At 42.9% G+C, this 20878-nt stretch overlaps 1 protein-coding gene across 3 annotated transcripts in view; it reads right to left on the bottom strand.

Moving 5' to 3' along the window:
* DHX35 (DEAH-box helicase 35) overlaps positions 1–20878 on the bottom strand; it is a 66056-nt gene that overhangs the window by 38286 nt on the left and 6892 nt on the right. The window contains exons 3-8 of one of the 3 annotated variants that reach the window (XM_045444607.1): positions 17719–17811; positions 10696–10773; positions 5580–5684; positions 3394–3455; positions 2482–2551; positions 471–530 (exon numbers count right to left, since the gene is read on the bottom strand). In XM_045444607.1, the coding sequence (XP_045300563.1) occupies positions 471–530; positions 2482–2551; positions 3394–3455; positions 5580–5684; positions 10696–10773; positions 17719–17811 (468 nt within the window). The remainder of the gene's footprint in view (positions 1–470; positions 531–2481; positions 2552–3393; positions 3456–5579; positions 5685–10695; positions 10774–17718; positions 17812–20878) is intronic. The other 2 variants (XM_045444608.1, XM_045444609.1) reach the window with 2 other exon arrangements.

Below are 20878 nucleotides of genomic sequence, written 5' to 3' on the forward strand. Positions count from 1 at the left end.
CTAAGTTGAACTGCTGTTAGAACTAAAATATTACTTGGTAAGAGAGAAAAATAATGTAAGCTGAGCTGTCAAAGCAATAACATGGAAATTATTATACATACAGGGAAAACTTCAACTGCACATGCAAAAAAAATCTAAACATAAGTGCCGCAGTCATAAATAAATCCAAGAAATATAACCTCATACCGAGAAAAGTAACAAAGAAACTGCCTGCGTGGGGAGAAACACAGTATGTAGAGAAACAAGACAAGTAGGTAATTATGAACTCACTTGATTACAGGCTAATTTCCACCCACAAGCTAAAAAGGAGTATCCTCTGATCAAACGGAATCTAGGACATCGGATGGCCCCACAGGGAAGGTAGGCCATTCCACCAGAGATCAGCTCTCGTTACAGGTAACTTCCCATGGACACGTCCAACAATCCCAGTGCTTACAGGGGACAGCGGGGGGTGGGGGAAATGCTTGTACCTCTGCATCCAGAGTGGCTGAAGCCACAATCAATCGAAGATCCCCTCGCTTTCTCTGAATCTAAAAAAGAAGGCATTAAGAAACAATGATACAGTGCAATACTCTGGTCCCTGAAATTTACTTCAGAATAATTCAGTGCGTCTATTTTTGGGGGGCCAGGGGGGAGCTTACAGTTATAAGTTGGTGTTAGAGTGACAGGTAAAAAGGTGGCTCAATATACTATGCTAACTGTGTAAATAGTAAAATTTTCCAAAATAAAAAGCTAAAAAAAATGTCTATAGAAAGCATAAAGGAGTTTTAAGAATTGAATTTGAATTTACCAAAGGTAAAACCATTTTTTCCTGATACTTGGGTCTCTGGATAGCCAGACAGTATACACAGTTAAAGCATAAAAAAATTCATTAAAAGCAAACAAACAATAAACATTAACACCAAGACAGAAATATGGACAAAAGATCTTAAGATATTCAGAGAAAGAAACGGTCAACAGGCAAAGAAGCAACGATCATATAAACTGTAGCAAAAATATACAGTAACGATGACATTTCTTTCATCTACCACACTGGCAAAAATCTATTTAAGGCTAATTACTCAGGATTGGCAAAGATGCAGTGACATAAGCCTCTTATTATACTGTTCCCAAGAGGATACAAGCAGGTGGGATAATCCCTCATAAGTATCAGAAGTATAAATCTCTGGCCAAAGAATAAAATAACAAAAATAACAGGAACAATGGCAACTAACAGAACTAACGTAAACTAAGTCACGCGCTATTCCAGGGTCCCTGTGTACAGCCGTGTGGCCTATGTGCTGCACAAAGATGCCTGGCTGAGGCGGCTAGGGGCATCTGAAGTCCAGACCACCCTCCCCACACCTAACTGTGGACAGACTCTTAGTGTGGGCATCTTTTTCTAATATGCACAAAGGTGGGACCTCACAGTCTATTTGTGACTCCGTGCCGGGTACCGTCCTACGAATTGTACACGATCTTACTTGAGCCTCACAATAAATTATGATACAGAGCAGCTCTGTCCCAGAGAGCTCTCTCCAGTGACAGAGAGGTTCCATCCAGTGCAGTAGCCCCTGGCCACGCATGCTTATAGAGCTCTTGAAATTTAGTCAATGTGACAGAGGAACTGCGTTTAAAATTTTAATTCTACTTTCACTAATTTAAATCCGACTAGCCACGGGTGGCTAGTGGCCATACTGGAAAGTGTACCAGCACAGATGTAGACTTCTACTATCACCATTTGAGAGATACGTAAACCCAGCAGAGTCAGAATCTGAACCCAGGCGGTCTGACCCGGAGTCCATGCTTTTGATCACCCTGTTCTACAACCTACCTCTCTCTAGACTCCTGCGATTAGGACTGTGTCCAAAGAAAACAATCGGAAAGTACAGGGAAGGGAGGCGAGGTAAAACTGAAACAAGACTGGCAATGAGTTGTAATAGGTGAATCCGGATGATGGGCACAGAGGGGTCATTAAACCCCTCTCTTTACTCCGTGGTATACCTGAAACCTCCTACAGTAAAAAGTTAAAAAAAGAAAAGAAACAAATGCAACAGATTTCATTACAAAGGTGCTCACTGAAGTATTATTGAAAATACTTCAAATCTGGAAGCCATTCAAATGCCTAACAGTAAGGCAAGAGAGAGACATGTGATTATATAGCCATTATTAAAAATAATGTCTTCAGGTACTATTTAATGACACAGAGAAACGATCTTGATGTAATATTAAGAGAGATGTGCGAGATACAAGTTAGCACATACAATCCAATGCCTCTTATGCCAACACAGATTCAGGTACACACACAGATACACACAAGGATAGAAAGAACCGTATCAACATTCTACCAGTAATTTTCTCTGAGTGAGCAGAAGTATGGATCATTTGAATGTCTTTCCTTCATATTTTACTGGATTTCCCAAATTGCTACAATTACTTTCCTAACCAAGCAATAAGACAAAACAGAAACAGAAAAACAAAAGTCTGGCGGCGAAATCACACCTTTTTCAGCAAGCCAATGGCAATGTCTGTGTACAAGGTCCTCTCGTGGGCTTCATCCAGCATGATGGCACTAAGGATCAAAGGGAAGACCTCAGTGAGCATCAAACAAACCACCTGCATAATCCCACCCAGACCATCAAAGGGTCTTCTGGGTATCTAGTCCCCATGCAATCACCTTGTATCGAAAGGAGAGCTAAGTAACTCGTCTTTGTCAAGGAGACGACTCTTCAGCTAACAAGAATGGTGACACTGACATATCTTGGTGAAGAACAGTGCATATTTTTTTGCTATCTTTAAAGAGTTTTATAACCCACACTGGATTCTCATAGGACCTAATACCTGACTTTTAAATCACAATATAACACATAACCCCACAAAGCACATAGAATTAAGAGCAAGGCCCCACTACCCAAAGACTGTTAGGCTACAGATAACAGCACAGAGACATGTGAGCACAGATGGGTCACATGTATACACAGGTGTCATTTGCGACATCCTTCCCCAACATACCCCAGAGCCTGTGTGGGACAACGTTGGTACGTTAATGAGTAATGGACAAAGACACACAGAGTGTAAGTAATTATTTGGACTCTGCATATAATATCCAACAAACATCGCCCATTTCTGTGCTGGCATCCACAGTCACCATCAAGCCGGGGATATAACAGTGGCCAAGATAAGTATGATGAGTCAACAGATTATTCAAATAATGACAGGGCTTTTAAAGTGCCCATTTTTTACTGTCAGTAAACTCTGAGAAAGTGTCAAAGGTCAAAACAGCCCAGGTAAGGAGGGAAAGCTTTGGGCCAACTGAAGGCAGTTGCAAATCCCAGCTATTGGCACAACTGCTTCTCAATCTACTTGTGTGCCTTTCAAACTTCAGGGAAGTTATCATAGGAAAAACACATTTACCTATATTTTGTTAACAACGGATCAACCATCATTTCCCTGACCAACATTCCATCAGTCAGAAACTAAAAAACAGAGACACAAAGTTTTAGAAATAATTCATTTATGCTGTACATTCATGATTTTTTTTTCAAAGCTCAAGTGTAACCAAATGCATACAGCCTCTTTGCCAGAATGCGTACAAGGTAATTCCCACAGAGGACTGAGGAAATGCCCCGACATTTTTGTTATCAAGCCATGGAACTGTTCACAAACAAGACTTCAATCACGGGGTCCGCGGCTGGGGCCTGCAAATCTTCCAGCAGAATCCCACCCGCATTTACTACCTGACATCAGCTCAACCCCGCTTCCTCAACCCCTGCACTCCTGGTACTGCGGATGAATGGCCGTGAAGACAAACCCTGTCTACGCAAAGAAAGGCCATGAATCTGAGGCCGTTGTTCTTAAGATGTTCCAGGGGACCCTGGGTGGCTCAGTCGGTTGAGCGTCCGACTTCGGCTCAGGTCATGATCTCACGGTTCCTGAGTTTGAGCCCCGCGTCGGGCTCTGTGTGGACAGCTCGGAGCCTGGAGCCTGCTTCGGATTCTGGGTCTCCCTCTCTCTCTCTGTCCCTCCCCAGCTTGCACTCTGTCTCTCCCTCTCTCAAAAATAAATAAACATTAAAAAAATTTTTTTAAAAATGTTCCAACTCAGACTTGCAGCTCTGAGGTTGCTAACTTGGGCTTCGCCTGCTATTATCTTAGGGAGGCCGGATAGGGCGGTGGTTAAGAAAGGCTGTGGTGTCCGTGGGCTGGGAGCCCGGATCCTCTTTCCGCCTCTCACGAGCTGTGTGAACCTTGGGCAAGTTACCTACCCTCTCTGAGCCTGATTCCTCATTTGTAAAACGGCGATAATAAAGGGATGTACCTCGGAGGGTTACTGTGGTATAATTAAGAGAGACAGTACACGTAAAGTGTTCAGCACGGGACCTGGCACACAGTGTTCAAGAATATCAGCTATTATTATTTAGGATTAACGAATGTTTATAAAATGCTTCAAAAACATGCAGTAGTAACTACGTTATTAATGTCGTCTAAAATAGCTCAGTACTTTAACCAGGCTAACCATCTCCCTCGCATGCTGTAGCTTAGTGTTTCTACTTTTTGTTTCGTGTTTAAGAACAGGATGCGCTTCCATCCTGAGCCTGGTACCAGCTGCCACAAATACGCAGAGCAGTGAGAAGGAGGACCCACCACCGACGACAGGCAGCAGATAGGAGCAGAGCACCTTAAAAATGATGGCCAAATGGAATACAGAAGCTTCTCGTGAAAGACTCAGAAACGACCGTTTTAATTGAACAATTTGCTAAATTACCTACTTTAAATATATTTGATGGTACAGAAGAATGTTCCCTTGACCTGGCAAAATCTCAAAGGTAACAAAATACAGAAATCTAGAAAATAAGATCCCTATTTTTATAAATCACCACCTTGTTTGGTTCATCTGATTATTTTCAACTTTCCTCTGCTGCAAATTGAGAGGTAATGGAGATTCTCAGAACCAATTTCCATTTCATCAGGGCATTTTCATTGTTCTGCAGTACTGTCTGATGAGAACGATTCTAGCACTGCCCTACAGAGCAGACGCCCCAGTGACTGTATACTGATGGTGACTGATTACCACGGATACTGATTGTTTCAACAGTAGCAACTAGTCAAAGAACACACAAGTAAAATCTGTCATCCTGTAAAAATGGCAAAGTTCTAACTTTGGGAATTCCATGCTTATCAACTGATACTGCCTTGTCCCTGTTGTTAAGTCTTTCGCAGGCAAGTTTCTTTGTTTTGACAGCTGTGTGAACTGGTGGAAAAACAATAAAACACACGGAAGAAAGGACAGCCTCGAGTTCTGGTTCTATCACCAACGGGCACAGACCTCAGACAAGCCATTCAACCTCCCGGGCCCTCAACCTCTTCATCCGTCGAACCAAGGGCTTAACCTTCCTTCCAAGGTCCCTTCTGGGCTGTGATTCAAGGACTCTCTGGGAGAGCGTCGCACCTCCCGTGGACTCATCTCCCTGAGGGCAGGGTGATTTCATACACTTTCTGCCATGGCACCAAGGTCCCCGTCAGCAGTGAGGCTGCACGTTCGTAATTTCCCCCCAATAATCTTCTTGGTTCACAGCACGAAAAGCAGTGTGAGCACTTCACCTTAATTCTCGTGGCCAGTGGGTCGGTGCAGTCATCAAAACGGATGCAGTAGCCCACCTCGTGGCCCAGCAGCGCACCCCTTTCCTCAGCTACTCTCCCTGCAACCTTTGGGAAGAAAGATCATGCTGAAAACAGAGACGCAGAAATTACTGCACAGAGCACATCCTGTGGAAAATCTAAAGGTCCCTTATTTTTTGAATAGTATGTGAACACCATGGAGAATGAGAAGAAAAGAGGCAGGTCATCAGAGAGCAAGCATGTGATTTATTCTACACCCAACTTGAGGCAGCTTATCATTAACTACCGTGTAACAATAAGCCGCACGATGGAACCACATAAAGATGTTACAGAGCAAAGAAATGGCAGATAAAATTCAAAAGACCAAAGCCAATGAGAGAATTTTAAAACATGGATATGCCAACATGATTTCAGTTGAGCCACAAATTCGGCTCGGCATTTCCTGGCGGCCGAAGCAAAAAGTTGAAGAAGTGACAAGATTACACCCTAGTAAAGCTTTCTTTAGCACACGGACTAAGGACAAATTTTCACGTCTTCACGCCTCGAAATAAAGTACCTTCCACTGGACCATGAAGGCAGGAGAACAGGAATGATCCCATTCAACACTGGGCCAAGTTCATTTTCCCTTTGGAGGCAAAGCAATGACGTTTCCAGGGGCAGATAACCTAAAACAATTTGCAACAGTGCCCCAGCTACCAAAAAAGCAGTAAAAGGGGAAACAAAAAAGAAGAACGTAGGTTAAAAGATGAAAAAAAGGAACAGGGTGGATAAGCAGGTGAGAAGGTTAATGAAGGATCCAAGTTACCTTAATAAAGTAAGAGTAGAAAATAAGACACATAACAATATATTAGAAAGACCACAATCTATAGATTTTTTTCTTCACTTACCGACATATGACAAATGAGAGGTGAACACAGGAAAGAGAAGACAAAACCCAACGGCAAGAACTCCCACCACCCCTCGAAGGCAAAGGCTGTCAACTCATTAATGGAGAATATTTGAAATAATAGATAAATATCAAAGTGGGAGAGCAATAAAAAGAAAATAAAGACTTTAATGTTCACCGTATAAACTACCTAACTGAAAAGAACCACAAGCAAACGGTAGTAGAGAGGCTTCCCGGGGACCTGGCACACCACCCCCCACGCGAGGCAGGCAGCCGGGCGCCCACTCCCACAGGTGAGACGACCTCTCCACGGAGTCTCCGAGTCCTGGGTCGGGGACGTGGGCCGGCACAGGAGCTGTCTGCAGGCAGGGCTTCCTGCCAGTGTCGCTGGCCTGCAGCGGCCCCAGGGGCAGGAGCCCGGAGCCTCCCTGCACTCAGCCCTTTGGGCCAAGCCTTATTACTTCATGATTCGGACGCATCTGCTATCCAAGATATTTTATTTTCAAACTTTTTATTTTAGTCTTTCATGTATGATCACATCACTGGACACTGAAAAGGCTTTCTGACAGATTTTTACCTCTACTATTTAAGTTTCACTCCCAATGACTGCATCAACCGGACTGGGTAAATACTATGTTTTTGACACAGGCAAACAAACACAGGGAAAAGGAAACAAAAAGGAGAACCCAGTCACCGAGCACTAACCACCGGCCCGTGCTGTGCTCCGAGTTTCTAAAAACTGTATCTCACTAAATACGCGCACGGCCCACGAGGTGGGCGAGGTACCCTTGTTTTCCCAGAGGAAGAAACTGAAGTAAGACAGGGTTAGGGCTTGTTCTGAATCACAGGTCAAGGCAGGGCCTGGTCTTGAAGGCGAACCCAGACCCTAGCAGTCCAACAGATATCCTCATTAGGCGGACCGCCTCTCACAGAGATCGAGCAAAGGCTTGCGCGATCTGTTCTCAGGCTCTGAGATGGTTTTCCGAGTTTAGTCTGCACACAAAGTACTTCTTGAGATGTAGCATTCCCAACTTCACAGCTCTATTAATACTACCCCGTTGATTTATACACTCTTTGCCCTTTCAAGAGAAGGCATGGGGCTTCGTGGAAATTATCCATAGCTACAAATTTGGAGCAAAACGCAGAGTGATTAAGAGCTGGGAGTCCGAACTACATACAGGAAAAATTGCTCTAATTTCTAAGTAACTGAGTCATCTTTCAGTGACATAGAAGGTTACTAAGTCTAGTGGTTTCCCAACTGTTATCTCTTGTTTTTACTTACACAGGCTCAGAAAAAATGTTTATCAATAATTTCTGCCTTGAAGACAATCAGAAAATGGACTTTGGGGAAAAAAAAGATGACACAATAATTAAAACTCAGTACAGAGCACAAGTAACTCAAGGCAACAGGATTAGTTTCTTGTCCAGGTAAAGATGGCAAAATAGAGGCATTCCTCTGAAGAGCTAATTTAAAACAATAAAAGAAATAAAACATATTATCAGCCACAACCTGTATCTCCGATGAAAGGAGGAAAGAGCCACAAGGCCAGACAACAAACTGGGAAGCACAGCTGCCAGATGCCCTGAGGCCTGACTCTAGAAAGGCTCCAAGGTCAACCATGGCCAACTACGGGGCTTTCTTAATGTGGCGCCACGGCCCTAACAGTCAGGACGGACAATCCTTATTTTAGGAAGACAAGAAACAGCAGCGTGTTCGGGTCCAGAAGACCTAGGACATGTCTCAGTGGAAATCCATTTTGATAGCAGACAATCACAAGGGGGAGAGGACTGAAGGAGAGGCATGCAGTCAGGCAGCAAGTATCGAATCCTAAGTCAGAGAGCCCAAAGAATTTTGTCATGAGCCTTAACAGACCTCTGCAATCACTACGGCGTGCGCCTCGAGCTCCGCAACCCCACCTTGGCCCAGCAAAGGAGGAGAAGAGATGTGGGGGGAGGCCGTGCGTTATCCAGCCCAGCGGAGCCTCAACATTCTGCAGCCGTCGGTGGCCCACTGCAAGGATGAGCAATTATCATCAAAGTACCAACGCCAGCCCACCGCAGCGAAGCCGACCAGGAAGGAAAGAAAGGCAGGAACACAAGCAAAAAAGCAATTAAAAAGAAATTCTAAAAGTATTTTCCACGGTTTAATCCTAGGTTCCGGCACACACGAAAAAGGGATTTTCTCAAGAAACAAGCAGGATTAAGGTCTTAAGTGGACAGGTCACAAGTCAGTCTGTGGAGGTCCCCAAATCTCACAGCTTCCATAGGACAGACCCCTGAGAGGCTTTTCTCAAATTTGAGAACAATTCCCCAAATGTATACAATGCTACAACCAACCACTTACAAAATTAAAGAAACTTTTCCTCAGTGGCAATAATAAAAAGCAAATGTGAATCGACTGTTCCAGGGAAACACGAAAATGTTGCTCTAATCCCTCTGTAAAAAAAAGAATAGGAAATCACTGTCGTGTGAAGAGGCGATCCATGGCAAGGCAGTCAACAACTGCCGGCCAAAAGGATTTACAGAAATGTGTCAGGCAGTTAATAATAACACTGTGTTATTTTTCTGGATTTTTAAAAAATATTTGTAATATTATCACCTTTAAAATTTGTAATGTATTGTAATATCTCCTCCCATTTTAGACATTTATTTTGAGGGAGAAAGAGAGAGAGAGAGAGAAAGAGAGAGAGACAGTGTGTGTGCACATGCAGGGGAGGGGAGAGAGAGAATCCCAATGCAGGGCTCAAACTCGTGAACCATGAGATCACCACCTGAGCTGAAATCAAGAGTCAGACAACTGGGCTACCCAGGCGCCCCTCAGTTCTCTTTTAAAGCAAAACAAATAACAAAACAAAACAAAATGAAAAAACCTTCAAAGAAGTGATTATGAGACTCAAGTAGAGATATAAAGGAACGCAAACAGAATACATTTGACTAAAAACAATCACAAACATTGCGGAGAGCCTTGGAGAAATCTTACAAAAGAAACTGCAAAAGAACAGATGATTCCAGAGATGGTGATAAACACTAAAAGCAAACAAAGGATATCTAATATCACTGAATTGATGCCCTTACACAAAAGAAAACATATATGGAACGGAAGTTTGCCAACATCTAACGGAAGAAAACCTGAGATTTGAACCTGAAGGCGGAACGTTCTTCCACATTTAAGAAAAAATGAGACAGAACAATCAGCATCGAGATGTATCCTGGCACAAAAACAAGCTTACAAGCAGGGAAAGTGAGCCAGGAGGGCAGCGGAGAACCCACTGGAACTCAGGCATCTACACAGTGATCCTCCAGGCCAAGGGCAGTGCAGTGTTTGTACAGTTCCTAGGGAAAGAGAGTGTGAACCAAGAATTTCGTAACAAAGACCACAATCAAACGTTCTCAGGCACAGAAAATTCAGCCAATGAAGAAATAAGGCAAAATGAACCATTCGAGGTTAGCAAAACCATGGAAGAGAACTGGCGATGAACACTGGCTCTATTTAAACTAGAATTAAAGTTCATCAGCTGTGGGAGTGATTGGTGATTACAGGAAAAGAACATGTATTTATAACCCTTGAAATTAAAAATCCTAGCACTGCATCTATAACAAACGGAGGGAGAAAATATACAGAGTAAGTGTGCATTTGTTCGTCTGTCACAGGAAACTACCAAACGTGGTTTCAAAAACAAGTAACATCGTCAAGCTCTTTGGAACCTTTTTTCTTAGTTTTTAAGCTCTCATACGTTTTCCTGTGGTGAACACCCATCTCTCCCGCGTTCAGCACCAACTCCTGCTTCACTCCAGTTTCCCCTTTTGTTAAATCCAACAAAGGCAAATGCACAGCCGGGACCCCATGTTTGCAGAACTACTCCCGTCCATCCAACCGATTCATCTTTACGTGAACATAAAAGCAGAGCTTGGAATGATGTTCACAAATGTTCAAAAGGTTTTCACTGGGCGATGAGATTCTCGTTTTTTCATTATTTTTTGTTTGTTGTGATTTCCTCTGTACTTTATTACTACTTAAAAAATTCGTCAAGCTCATACAAGCACCAACTTTGCAAAAGTAAGCAGGTCACAGCTCTTTTTAAACTGAGGAATTAAAATACTCAAGGAGCCACTTCGTATTCACTTGGAGCTCTCAGGAAACAAGAAAACAAAATAAGCCACTGAAAACAGAAGATGCAGAAGGAGTTTTTGCAACACGGAAAAGAGACTCACTGTGACAGCTGCCACTCTTCGGGGCTGGGTCACTCCCACGACTCTTCCTTCGGCCGTCCAGCCAGCTTCTGCAAGGTACTGCAGAAAAAAGCACACCTAAGTTTGCACGCGACACCACTTCTCCAGAACCCACTTCCCCCAAGGTAACCTCGTCTTGTGTCAAAATCGCTGACAAAGTTAGTAACGGAGGGTTCTGATCCCAGCAGACATTTTGGAAATTATTTCGCAAATGAGGGATCTGAGGCTTGGAAATGTTAGGTAATTTGCCTGTGTTCACATCAGAGCTAATAATCAGAAGAACCAAGGCACATGGTCAACATTCTGACGCTCCGGTCTTACTAATTTCCAGGTACCAGTGCTGCCTGGAGGAATAAACAGCTATCCGTGGGTCACACAGAACGCTGCTGAATCCACAGAACAAAGAATTTTAAAGTACACGCCGAGCCAACTCAATGTAAATATCAACCATACAAAACATCTTAGTCAGATTAAATAAAAATAACTGGGTTTTGTCCGTGTACATACGCCATTACATCAGTACACAAAAAATTTGATTATGTGTATTTATCTGATTTATTTACATATTTATTTGCTTTATGTATTCATTTGTTATATATTTATTTTATCGTTTACATTTTTAAAGCCTAAAGTGGATAACAGTGGTTATCAGTTATATATTTTTATAACATCTACATTGTTTCACCAGGAGTACATATTCTACAATAGGAAAAAAAGAACAAAAATGCCACTACATAAAAACGTACCTGCTCACTTGTTCAAAAGAAATAAGGGAAGGAACTAGAGAGAATGCCAGTCTACGAAGGATTGGCAGGAAAAAGGGAGAAACAGAAACAGGGCAGCAGGGGACGAAGAGGGAGTGACAATGTTCTGAGTAGATGATTTTGTGGAGCTCTGACTCTTAGAGCCAGTCATGTTTCACATGCTCTTCAAGTACCCAAAAAATAAACAAACTGAGATGTAAGTGAAGAGAAATCAGAAGGAAATACAAACACTAACAGATGGCCCTTTCTGTAGTACACATGAATAACGTGATCACAGCGAAGCCAGTGGAAAAGACCTGACCTAAGTAACTGGAGAACAATGTCTGGACTGGATGCTGTAAAGCCAAAGACAAAGAGAATTGTGATCCAGTTAGTAAATGTTAGTAAATAAGCAAATGGGCATATGGGTTAGCAATTCTAAAAGTGCTTTATGTTTATACTAGAATCTAACACATAAGTTAACATACTGTAAGCAATGAGGTCTGAGTTTCTCCCTGTTGGAGAAAAGTTACAAATCAAGAAAGGCTAAAATGAGCCCTGTGGTGTGGGACTGGAATCAGAAGTATCGGCATAAGTTCAAGGTTTTTAATACATATACAGACTGACAGAGATATACAGATGCTCTTATATGTGGGGATTGGTAGTCACATAAAGATTTCCTAAATCTACCCACTGAAGACTCACAGCAATGTCACCTCAGTAGCAATGGGCACCCTAGCACCCAAATCTTGATTTCTAAACACCATTCTCCAATAAAGGAACCAGGGCTCCTTGCAGAGTGTTGGATTCCAGGTCTAGTGCAGGGAAAACCTTAGACAAGCCTGGAACATCCTATGGTACTAGAAGGTAAGGAAAGGTTCAAAAAAAAAGGACGGAGGCTTTTAGAAAGAACACAGGGCCTAAGTAAAGGAGCTCCTCATGATCAAACTAACAAACTAAAAAGGATAGCACTGGATTTTAACCCACAAAACAAAATATAGAGCCATGAATCCACACTGATGTACATAAATAATTGAATAAATAAATAAATGAGCGAGAAAAGACAGTTCTTCCTTACAGAAGATTCCCTTTAGTGAAGGGAAAAAAAGAGAAAAGAGAAAAGTATTAAGCAAACACCTGAGTAACTGCTGCAGACAAGATCCACTGAGGGAGGGGCATCTGGGTGGCCCAGTCAGTTAAATGTTTGATTCCAGTTCAGGTCACACATGGTCCTGCAGTTCGTGAGTTCGAGCCCTGCATCGGGCTCCTCGCACTGACAGTGTGGAGCTGGCTTGGGATTCTCTCTCTCTCTCCCTCTCTCTCTCTCTCTGCCCCTTTCCTGCTTGTGCGCTCTCTCTCTCTCTCTCTCAAAATAAATTAATTAATTAAAAGAAAAAAACCAAAAGATCCACTGAGGGATGCTAACGTTAGGAGGCAAATCCTGAAGGGAAGGGGAGTATCTGCAGTCTAAAACTATCTCCCCCCAAGGATATTTACCAACTACAAAGGGAAAGACAGTAACTTTATACGCAAACCCTGGCACCTTAACCAAGATGAACCTCACCAGTGATCAGACATTAGCATCTCAAACCCCGTGATATGACGCACTGAGAAGGATACAGCAATTCTGTGGTATTCTTTCCCAAAATGCATCAATGCATCAGCCCATTCTAATCATGGGAAAACATCAGGCAAATCCAAACTGAGAGGGATTCCAGAAAATAAATGCTCAGTACTCTTCAAAAATGTCAAGGTCACGAAAGATGAGAAAGAGACTCCAGGCTAGGACACTGTGCCAGCCTAGAGAAGACTAGGCAGAAATAACAACTAACTGCAACATGGGGTCCCGGATCTTGGAACTGGAAAAGGTCACTGGTGAGAAAACTGAAGAGACTGGGTACGATCTCCAGCCCAGCTGTTGCACCATACCAACAGTGATGTCCCGCTTTTGATTACTGTACTAGGGGAGGTGGGGTGAGAGGTTTAAGGGAATTCTGCATTGTTTTTGCAACTGTTCCATTCGTCCAGAATTAGCTGGAAATAACAGTTTTAAAAAAAAATGACTAAGGAACAAGATGTTTTAGATAATGTAGGTTTTTTGCTATAAAAACTGTCAAGTTTCTCTCTCTTGTATTAAACATTAAATACATACACAAGACACTACCAACCACACCAAACAACACAAACGCAAAACCAGAGCCACAAGAAACAATAGCTACAGGGCGCCTGGGTGGCTCCGTCCATGGAGCATCTGACTCTTGATTTTGGCTCAGGTCATGATCCCAGAGTCATGGGATCAAGTCCTGCATCGGGCTTCTCACTGGGTGTGAAGCCTGCTTGAGATTTTCCCTCCCTCCCTCCCCCCACGCCTTTCTATCTCTCTCTCTCTCTCTCCCCCCCCTGCCATTCTCCCCTGCATGCTCTCTCTAAAATAAAGAAAAAAAAAACTTAAGAAAAAAAATGAAACAATAGCCAAGATTCAAGGACTACATTAAGTGCCAGAACCGTGCTGAGCACCTTGCACACGCAAGCCCATTTAATCCTTGCAACAAATCCTATAAGGAAGGTTAACAGCATCATCAACAATTTAGAGATAAGCAAACAAAGAGATCACATAACCTGTCCCAGGACAGATTAAAAATCTAAGCCCTGGAATTTAAGCTCTGCAAACCACAGCCCTGTCACAAAACTGGGACACAATTCTCCCATCCAAAATAAAACATACATAACTGTAGTCAATCTCTTAATAACAGTGGTAAGCGAAAGAAAAAGAATTTCCATAATAACAAACAACCTGTCCACGAAGCCAGTCTCCTCAATACACCTGTGATTCAGACTTCTGCATGCTAATGACCACTGACAGATGGAAATGAAAAGCTGCTGCGAAAGCAGGTATAGTGTTGCTATCAAAAGGCAGTGTTATGTCACGCTGAATTCCATCTCCGCTCTTTTTAAGGGTCACCAAATCCGGTCCTCTTGTTAAGGAGTGGGATTAGGAAGCACTCCATCAAAAACAGCACTAATAAAAATTGTAGTAAGGAAGCTTGTTTGCATAATCCATTGTTTTGACAGAGCTCTGGGAAAAAATATCATCTGCGTTCTACATATAGTTTGTGAAATTTCAAAACTGGTGTTTGGTGCTTCAGCATGCAGTACTTTTCCAAGGAAAGATATTATATAAATCCAGCAAGATGGTTTGTTAAGAAAACCTGCTCCATATTCTTGCCATGACCTTCAGCTCCTCACTCAGCCTGTCCAATTTTCCTAGGCCATAATAAGAAGTTGTGGTAATCTCGGAGAAGAGAAACTCCGTGGTGAGGAAAGGGAGATGATCCGTCCACATGAGGGGTAGCAGATATTCGGACCAATAATATAATCATCTATCACAATGACCTAGCCAATTTCACCAGCAAAGCTTAGGAGACTCACGCTTTACCATTTATTCTTTTGTGTTTTCAACTGTGTACCAGAAGAATGCATTAAAAAAACACAGAGCCTGTAAGAAAATACAGTTCCTTAAAAGTAATTAAATTCACATGTACGTGCCCTTGGATCCATTACCTCCATAACTCCTCTATTTATTCTGTAAGTATACCCATATGCGTACAAAATGATACATATGAAAATTGACTCACTTCATCACTGCGATAATACAAAACTGGAAACAGCCTAAATGCCTCTCAACTGGGAACTGGTAAAATAAATTATGGAGAATCTATGCAACTGAAAAATGACACATTAAGTGGAAAAAAGGACCAGGTATATTAAAGCATGGATACGTGCCACCATTTGTGCTTTAAAAAGAGGTACACGCACACTTTTCTGTAAACGCAATAAGAAAATCTCTATCTGCGAAACTACTAACATCCGTTGTATCTGTATAAAGGAAATGAGTATCAGAAGATAGGGCAAAAGAGAAATCCTTTCTTTTGATGTTCTTCCATGCCTTTGAATTTTAAACGATGTGAACCTATTAAATATTCCTCCAAAATTAAAAAGATGAAAATAAAGTAAACATTAAAATAAACCTTAAAATTTAAAACAAATTACCTTCGTTCGCTGCCACACTGCCCAGGCTGGATCCTCAGACCCCGCTGTCTGGCCTCCAGGCCACTCTTTCCCTGGACTCGCTGCTCAGCAGACCCTCTCTGTTACCTGGCAGCTAAGCCTTGCTGGGGGAAATGACCAGATCGTTGTGCTGTACTGTACTATGGATCCAAATATCTGCCACCCACCTGATAGGAGAATTATATATACCGCCACCCTACTGCTATCGGGCCTGGCCGTGAAACTTGCTTTCTCCAAGGCAACGTGAGGAGTGCCACAACCAGTCACGAGTCCTGAAACCTGAGCCATCTCACAATTCCGCCATCTACCGTGAAGACTCCCAAGGCCCAGACAAGAACTGGGCCAGCATCCCAGGTCCCACTGACCATGTGGAGCAGCCATCTTGGGTCATCGACCCAAGACCACACAGCGTAAAGAAGAAATACACCTTTGTGTTCTTAAGCCACCGAGATTTTCAGGTTCTTTGTTAACATAACACCGTTAGGTTGAGATGACTAAATAAGCATACAGACTGATTCCAAAACAAACTGAGACCACCTCAACTCACGTGGCCCATCTTTCACCCTTGCTCCCTCCTCCACATCACTGCTAATGTCCTCATCTGTAACATGAAGGTAATAATAACAGTACCTGCCTGGCAGGGTCACTGGGAATTAAACAGAGTAACATGTGCAAAGTGACCACTTTATGTAGCACTTGTTTACTACTCATTACTTGTTTCATGATGATGATGGCTGGGATTATCACGACTCTCTGGCAGTCTCTTGGTAACTTGGCGTGGCCCTTCTCCCGCGGCTCTCTGCAGGAAGCAAGTAATTTGCTAAGGGCTTGATACCACGTGCACCTGTCTTCCTTGCAGCTCGCCATGTGCCCTGCCGTCCTTCCTCTACTGCTGTCCGTTCCCTTCCGCCTGTCTTTCCCGGGCTACACATTAATCACCGGGGGACCTTTTAAGAAATACCTATGTCTGGGTCACATCCTAAACCCATTATTGGGTCGGGTAAAAGAAGTTATATTATCTCTTTATACAAGTTCAAAAATAGGCAGAACAGGGGCGCCTGGGTGGCTCAGTCGGTTAAGCGGCCGACTTTGGCTCAGGGCATGATCTCACAGTTTGTGAGTTCGTGCCCCGCGTCGGGCTCTGTCCTGACAGCTCGGAGCCTGGAGGCCGCTTCAGATTCTGTGTCTCCTCCCCTCCCCCACTTGTGCTCTGCCTCTCTCTATCAAAAATACATAATTTTTTTTAATTAAAAAAAAAAAGGCAGAACAAATCTTTGGTATGAAAAGCCAGAATAAGAAATACCCTTGTGTTGCAGGAACAGGAGGAGAGGCCAGGAGACCAGAAGGGGACACAAGGGGACTTCTGGGTCTCTGGTAATAGTGTTCTGCTTCTTGATCTGGGTGCTAGTAACACAGGTGTATTCACTTGTGAAAATTTATCAAGCTGTACAATTATGACATGAGAACTTCTCAACATGCGTTTTATACTTCAATAAAAATCTACATTAAAAAGGAAAGACCTGCAACGACCCCCATCCCTGACCACTTACTTACACATCACTCTTCACCCTCATAAGACATACTTTGATCTCACCCTAACTGTGAACTCTTGCTGAGTCCCAAACACTTCTCACACCCCAGCAGCCCTGAGCACAATATTCCCTGGAGGAGAACGTCTTCCCACCAGCGGCCATGGGTGTTCAATGTCTACTCTAAATGTCATTTCTCTTACAAGGCCTTTCCTGATCCTTCTGTCAACTTGTGTCCATGCTAGTTAGGGCTTTGCCCTGCACACGGGGGTTCCTTCCACTCCCACAGCGGGTATTTCTTTAGTCGTCCATTTTTATTTACAACTATAGCAGTATTCCTTTTACTTTCCTCTTCACCTGTAACTATTCGAAGGCCAAAACTACACATTACACCTCTTTGAAGGAGCCCCCCCCCCCCATTCCTTTCAGAGTATGGCTATTCAATCGTTACTGTGGAATTATATTAAATCCAAGACGAGTATTACTTTGACACTAATCAAAGAAACCACAAGAGCCAGAAGTTGAATAAAAAACATCCAGTTGGGTTGATATTTTCTCTCTGATGGCAGATCTTAAAAATGCAAATTATAGTAAAGAGAGTTCTCAAGTTACAAAACCCTTCCAGTCAAATATAAGTGCAAAGACACATCGAAGCGTATACTCACTTGTGGGATCTGTGTGCTCTTTCCACATCCTGTCTCTCCGACAATCACCACTGTCTGATAGTTTTCGACCAAGTATAATATATGGTTCCGAAGCTGAAAAATACAACCCTACATTGTAAAAAGCCATACATTTCCTCAAAAGAACGAAACAAAGACTTTTAAACATTATGAAATGAGCTGTCGGCCAAAGGCAAGTCAATTTTAAAAAGAACTATCCAAATGTATTTCCAACTCGCAGACATACTGTTGGTGTCTATATAAGCTGAACCAAGTGCAATTGAGAGCAATAGCTCACCAAAATATACAATGTACCTAACCTTTAATTCAACATGGTCACTTCCAAAGAGTTTAATTGCAGACGTACTAATACATGTGAACAAAGAAGTACACATACAGCACACTCACTGAAGGGTTGTTTATAACAGCCAAAACTTCAAACAGTCTAAATGTTCACTAACAGGGTTAAGTCAGTTATGATACACTCCAATAACGGAATACACATGGTTGTTAAAAAGAACGAATGTCTATTTGCACTGATAACCAATGGTCAACAAGGTATGTTAAGAGAGGAAAGCAAGACCCAGAACCGTGTAAATAATACACTACCATTTATGCTTTTAAAGAAAGGATAAATACATATATGCTTATGTACAAGCTCTCTTTGGGAGAAACAAAACAAAACAAAACAAAACAAAACAAGAAACTGGTCATTGTAACGTCTCCAGGAGTGGAAGAGGGTGGCCAGGGAGGGGCAAGGATGTGAAGGAGACCTTTCCACTTTGTACAATTATGTATTATCTAATTACAAATTCTTCCATTTATTAACTGGGGGGAAAAAAGAAAGAAAGAAAGAAAAAAGAATATGCTTTCACCTCTACCTCTATATCTGAGTTCACGCTACAGCACCTGTAGGTTGCATCTAGATTTCAAGTGAGCCTTCCTTTACCCATTTAGTGTGAGCAGAAATACTGGTTTGGCCCCTGAAAACTCAGATCATTTCCACATCCTATCTACTTAGCTTCAGGATATATTTTTGTACTCGCATTTCTTTACAGATGCACCTGATATTCCGGAGAGTCATGGAAGTATTCCCTAACTACCTGGTTTGGAATGAAGTAAGCCCTGCCAAGTTCCCGCACTCTGACCACCGCTCAACCCATCTGATTCGGCACCAATAATGTGGTGAGGACTGGGAGAGCAGAAAGGCTGCCTAACTGGCCCAGTAAGGTACTGGCTGTTTGGGGTTTTTGAATTTGGCATATGGGGTCTAAGCATGTAGTTCTCACATCTTAGTGTGAAAAACCTCTTAGGATATTTGTTAAAAAATGAAGATTCCTAAGGCGCCTGGGTGGCTCAGTCGGTTAAGCGTCCGACTCTTGATTTCAGCCCAGGTCACCATCTCACGGTTCGTGAGTTCGAGCCCTGTGTCGGGCTCTGCGGTGGTGGCATAGAGCTTGCCTGAGATTCTCTCTCTCCCTCTCTCTCTGCCCCTCCCCTGCTCTCTCTCTCTCTCAAAATAAGTAACACTTAAACAAAGTAAAAATGACGATTCTCAGCCCTACCCTCAGGGTTTGATTCAGCAGGTTTAGGACAGAGCCCAGGAATCGGCATATCTCAAGCCCCCAAAGGAGAGCCTGCTGCAGGTGACCTATACTGACTAGCCTACACGCTGGACTTTGTGCTTTCTTTTGTTTTGGGTAAGGGAAGGTGAGAGGTTTGGGATCTTTGCAGGTATTTTGTAAATGGAAAATCCATCCAGTCGATGGGTGAATGGATAAATGGACGGATGGTCAAGGAAAACTTGAAAGGCAATCTGAATACAGACAGAAACAGACAAGGCATTCCAGGAAAGGGAAATAACATAAGCAAAAGAAAGAAAACGGAAACAAGGAAATAGTACCAACTCTATTCAAGGGGCACCAACAAAAACCCACGAAAAGCTCCGGGAACGGTTTGGAAATGATTATGAGAAGGGTGGTCCGGGCTTCCCTGTGAAAGGCCGTGCGTGCAGAGCTAGAATCTGGACTTTCCTGGGGGGCGCTGGATGGGCTGTCAGTGCTGTGAGAAAACCGGGCAGCACCACACGAGACTGGGCACGAAAAAACAGAAGGCAATTAATTCATATGTCACATCCTAAATACGAAGGACTGTGAATGGAGAAGTCCAGTGTGTGACAACAGAGAGAGAAATGACAAAATTTCCAATTTGGAGACATAGAATGACACTACCACCCAGAGGCCCAAGCAGGGAAATCCAAGAGCTGGTGAGGAGGGGGGGACTGAGCTTCAAGAGGCGGCTGTTGAGGGAGTAAGAGGAAACCTCTCATAGCGGCATCAGGGCCCTAATGGGAACACCACCGACAGGAGGCAGTCGAGGAGCAGGCAGCCTTATAACGTCATCAGGGGAAAGGGAGTGACTTTAAATTTATTGCCCCTTTCGTTTCAATTTGTTTTTAAATCTACTTTTAGTTAATGGCGCAGGGGTTGGTGAATGAGTTAACTTTTCCCCTTTTTGTCTACATTTATCTTTAACATCTCAAGAGATCCAAAATGTGCTTAAATTTAAATTGTTTTGCTTATCAATAACTTATATCCCTCTTCTTACCATTTTAATTTCCATCAATGTATGTTAAATCTTGATGGCTTTTTCCCACTGTTTCATTTATCATATCTTGTAAGTTCAGTTGGAGAATAAAGAACAGTCCAGAAAAGGCCAAAATTCAATACTTGGTAAACAGTATTTATCTGTGTACTCAAATGTTTACTGTATGTCAGGTACCCGGCTAAAGGCTCGATGTGGATTAGCTCGTCTGGGCCCCTTATGGATCCTCTGAGATAGGTGCCATCAGTCCCATGTCACAGATAACAAAACAGAAGCTCAGATGGTCAAGCAAGATCACACAGCACACAAGCGATGAAGCTTGGGTTTGAACTCTAAAGTCGAGCTCCAGAGTCTCAATACTTCACCGCAGTTCAGGCTGTCCCTTACCACTGAGGCAGCAACAGTGAACCTATAAGCTTATCTCCTGAGGGGCAAACCTGTTTACATTCACACGTACTGGATGAGGCTAATCACCTAAGGGAGAAATCCAGAAACATCAGTACACGAGTGACTAAAATGTTTGGGGCCACATAAAGCTCTAACCAAGGTGACTTGGCTA

This window comes from Leopardus geoffroyi, chromosome A3, assembly GCF_018350155.1.
Source record: "Leopardus geoffroyi isolate Oge1 chromosome A3, O.geoffroyi_Oge1_pat1.0, whole genome shotgun sequence".
NCBI classification, from domain to species: domain Eukaryota; kingdom Metazoa; phylum Chordata; class Mammalia; order Carnivora; family Felidae; genus Leopardus; species Leopardus geoffroyi.